This window comes from Erigeron canadensis, chromosome 1 (assembly GCF_010389155.1).
Source record: "Erigeron canadensis isolate Cc75 chromosome 1, C_canadensis_v1, whole genome shotgun sequence".
Taxonomy (NCBI): Eukaryota; Viridiplantae; Streptophyta; class Magnoliopsida; order Asterales; family Asteraceae; genus Erigeron; species Erigeron canadensis.
In genome coordinates this window covers 51,969,923-51,974,175 of record NC_057761.1, presented here as the reverse complement: position 1 = coordinate 51,974,175, position 4,253 = coordinate 51,969,923, and the positions used below count along the sequence as shown (strand labels likewise).

The following is a 4,253-nucleotide window of genomic DNA, read 5'->3' as shown; positions in this document are numbered from 1 at the left end:
CTTCGTATAGTGAACGATATACATCACTTTAACGCCATACAACCATTACCAAAACACTTTGCATTCTTCCACAACGCTGCAACCGACATTACGGGTCGCCCATCGTTAAATATTTTTCAAAAATGTACTTCCGTTGTACGGCAACTAGCTTATGCTTTTACTGCCAACCAGTTAGATGAATACCTCGAAATGGGTTCCCAAACGTCTGCCGATTCTTTGAACTACTTCTGCAAATGTCTTGTTCAGTTATATCAATAAGAGTTTTTGAGAAAACCGACTAATATATATGTTAACCGCGTGACCGCTAAACACGAGGCGGTGCATGGTTTTCCGGGTATGCTTGGAAGCGTTGATTGTATGCACTGGGCATGGAGAAACTGCCTAATGGCATGGCAAGGCCAATACACTCGTGGTGACAAAGGACATCCAACGATTATGCTTGAAGCGGTTGCTTCATATGATTTGTGGATTTGGAATGCTTACTTTTGACCCGCCGGTTCGAACAACGACATCAACGTCCTTAATGAATCTGACTTGTTCGACCAGCTTCTCCAAAATAAAGCTCATGCAGTAAATTTCACCGCTAATGGCCAGCAGTTTACAAAGGGTTATTATCTAGCTAACGGTATCTATCCAGAATGGGCTACACTTGTCAAGTCTTTCAAGTGTCCCATGGACCCTAAGACCTCTAAATTCAAACGTTTCCAAGAGTCTGCAAAAAAAGATGTGGAGCGTGCTTTTGGGGTACTTCAAGGCCGATGGAGAATCCTTCAACAAGGTGCGCGTTCATTAAGTATTAACAAAATTAAACGCATCATGTACTCCTGTGTTTTGTTGCACAACATGGTCGTTGAATATAACGGGCGTGCAATCAGTCCTTTGGATTTGGAGCTAATTCCCGATACCCCGCCAACGCATTCTTGGGACGAACGTGTTGACATTCAGTTACGTATGACAGGGGAGTTACGTGATAGGGTGACACACAACCGTCTAAGAGGCGCCCTAGTCGAGCACATTTGGAACTTGCCGGAAAACCAACGTGAACGTTGAGTGTAGTGTTTTTTTTATTGTGTTTTTTAAAATAATGTTATGTGTGTTTGTTTTTAATTAATGTAATGTGTTTTTTTAAATAAATGTAATGTGTTTTTTTTAATAAATGTAATGTGTTTTTTTAATATTTAATTATAAATAAATGTTGAATTATATATTTATTATATAATTATAAAATAAAAAAATAAAAAGTGTGGAAGACGGGTTATAGGGAGTGACTGTGGAAGAGGTGGATAAAGAGAGAGAAAAACTGATGTGGCAGTGTGGAAAAGGTATGAAAGAGGTGTGGAAGAGCTCCATTTAGGGAGAGGCCTAAGAAACACTGCTTGATCAAAATAAAAAAGTTTATGGAATATTATTTTATGAACGTGAAAAGTTGACTGTTTTTGAGTCACGTTTTATGGCAATTTACCCAATGTACATGATGTGTGGATTTAATCATTTAGATTTTTTAATAGCAAATTAACAGACCATTAACCCATCCGATAACTTGCTATAGGTGAAAGAAAACCCCTTGACCTAGGGGTGTTGATGGGTTGGGTTAAATGGGTTTCGGGTTATTTGGTTCGGGTTATTCGGGTTTCGAAGAATTATAAATTAACCCATAACCCAAACCGAATAAGATTTGGGTTATTCGGGTTTGGGTTGTTCGGGTTCGGGTTTTTTGAATCGGGTTTTGGGTAACCCAAATAAAATGTGATTGACTTTACGTGCATTCGTTACGCAACATTGCAACAATCTAATTTCAATTTTGAAAACTTGAATAACAGGGATACTTATATTGATTAAGTTTGTGCGTTTTTAGAATTCTTGCATGAAAAGATGATTGTATTATTAGAATAAAAGTCATAGACAAAAAAAAAAAATTTATAAACTATATAAAAATATAAAAACTACTGATATTAAATAAACAAAATTTGACAATATATGACTCTTCTGATATTCATATTGTTATCATCTTTTATTAGTGTATTTTTAAACATTTATTATTATTTAACTTTGCACGATCCTGATTTTGTTTATAAATCAAATTTTAATATTCAAATAATATATACTCTAAATAAATTTAATGTGTTATATTAGTGTGTATATATTATATAAACACATCTTATTTGGGTTATTCTGGTTGACCCAAATTATAAAATTTTCACCCGTAACCCAAACCAATTAAGCTTTGGGTTATTTAGGTTGACCCAAACGATGACCCACAAACCAAATAACCCAATCCATTTCATCCAAACCCATTTGGGTTGGGTCGGGTTACTTGGGTTTGGTTATTTTCAACACCCCTATTGGCTTGGCCTAACATGAAACTTCAAATATTATTTTTTCGTTACACGTAAATTCATGACTTCCTCGTTATTGAAGCTTTTGAATGTTTCTCACCACAACTATTTAGATCGAAAGTTATTGGTTTAACATTTAGTTGATCTGGACAATACAAGACGGGGCAACGTGAAAGACCAATTTGGTTTGCTTAGGAGAGGACAAAGCAAGACATACATGAGTGCAACTTGAAAGAGCAAAGTGTTGTTGCATTCACCATAAATTAGGTCTCAGCTCGTTTCAAATAGCTAGTTAATTGAACAAATTATCCTTCATCTGTTTCTCATTGTTGCAACTTACAAGTTACTGTATTATTATATAAGATATATATTGACATCGATGTTAATTCTTACAAACTCGTAAATCAATCTATCTTGTTAACTTAAATTTCAACATGATGATGACGTAATCAAATTAGGAAAAAAACTTATTGGAATTCACATGTCAAATATTTAAAGTTTTAGGTTGATTTTAGGACAATTTCTAAATCAATTTATTATTTTCCATTTGCAAACTATATAGGCGAATTTCACAAAAAGATGGGGGACCTTATACTTTACAATTACAATTGAAGTATATTTCACTATAATGTCCTTTTTAATTTGTTAACTTAAGACATTCTACTGCTTGGATAACAAGTTTTTTTTTCTTCAAGCATAAAATGTCCTCTGCCTTCCAATTAAGGCAGGGAAACTAACAAAAAATTATAAATGTTGTATCCGGTTAAATAAACATTTACGGGTGAAGGGGTAAAGAGTTTTATGAAAAAATCTCGGGCTTTTCCTATACGTAATGATAACATATGGGATAAATATTTGCATAGGTGGAATGCTTATTCGTGTCATTACCCAAAATAGAAATATTAATTACGTGCTTTGTTGGTGTAAATTTCTCTATAAGGTTAATGTTCATGGTGGATTATAAGATATCTTATCTACAGATTTTGTTTGAAGCATTATAAATCCAACAAAAATGACAAAAGAGAATACATCTAGACGCTTGCCAAGTTATTCATGATATATACATGCTTTATGTTTTATTATCGTTTCACGTCACGTGTTTTTTGCGGATAGCTTAATTTGTTTGTGGAAAAACTCCATAAGTCCATATTAAACTTTCTTTGTTTGCATCGTTGCAAACGCTATATTTTTGAAGACAAGAAATGCCCCACCTTTTGGGCGGGTAAGAATTTCCGCATTTTTACTGTTCCAAATCTGCAAATTGGCCGTTTATACCTTTATAAAAAGTAAAAGACAATGTGTTTCTTGATCACCCCGATACCACTTGAATACGTTGGCCGCTTAATCTTTCTCGACCTTCTTGGTCAAAAAGTATTTTCCATTTTCTTTTGTCGTCTTCAAAGATTTTCTTTTATCTAAGTAACATCAATAATAAATAAATGGGAAATTAATTTCTACTAATGAAAACATATCATTGCTAGGTGGTCGTCAAAACTCAAAAGTCTATGCCATTTTGGCATGTTTTTGCCGATTCCCCTATATTAAATGGTTGACAAGAATTGAAACAAATTTAAAACTTATTGTTGTATTATTGCTATATGTCAATACCAAACTATTGTTAAAACGAGGGTTTTGTTAAAACGAAGGTTTAAAACTCGTGTGTTGCACGGCATGATTAAATTTTAATTGATTGCATGTATAAATATTTCACTTTTAAAATTCGTTTGGAAAACTCAACGCATGATACATACATATAATAAAATGTAAGAAAAAGCACAGGTTCTTACCACCACATATACAAAATGACTTAAATGAGATTGTGAATGACGAAAAAAGATAAAAACCTGTATTACCAACCTTTACGAAATGTTCAATGATTGGAGCAGCTCGCATTTCTTCACATATGTACTGTAAACT

The 4,253-nt window shown here is 33.7% G+C and overlaps 1 protein-coding gene across 1 annotated transcript; it reads left to right on the top strand.

Moving 5' to 3' along the window:
- The first annotated feature begins 384 nt into the window (after positions 1-384).
- Positions 385-1,050, top strand: LOC122594664. The gene is made up of 2 exons (XM_043767095.1): positions 385-447; positions 547-1,050. The coding sequence occupies exons 1-2, from the start codon at positions 385-387 to the stop codon at positions 1,048-1,050; spliced, it is 567 nt and encodes a 188-aa protein (XP_043623030.1).
- The last annotated feature ends 3,203 nt before the right edge of the window (positions 1,051-4,253 follow it).

What these genes read in the sequence shown, in the direction of transcription:
- LOC122594664 (XM_043767095.1), top strand. Translation starts at nt 385, where the DNA reads ATGGCATGGCAAGGCCAATACACTCGTGGTGACAAAGGACATCCAACG. An exon ending in CAACGATTATGCTTGAAGCG is followed by an intron (nt 448 to 546) that starts GTTGCTTCATAT and finishes TTGTTCGACCAG; the next exon opens with CTTCTCCAAAATAAAGCTCA.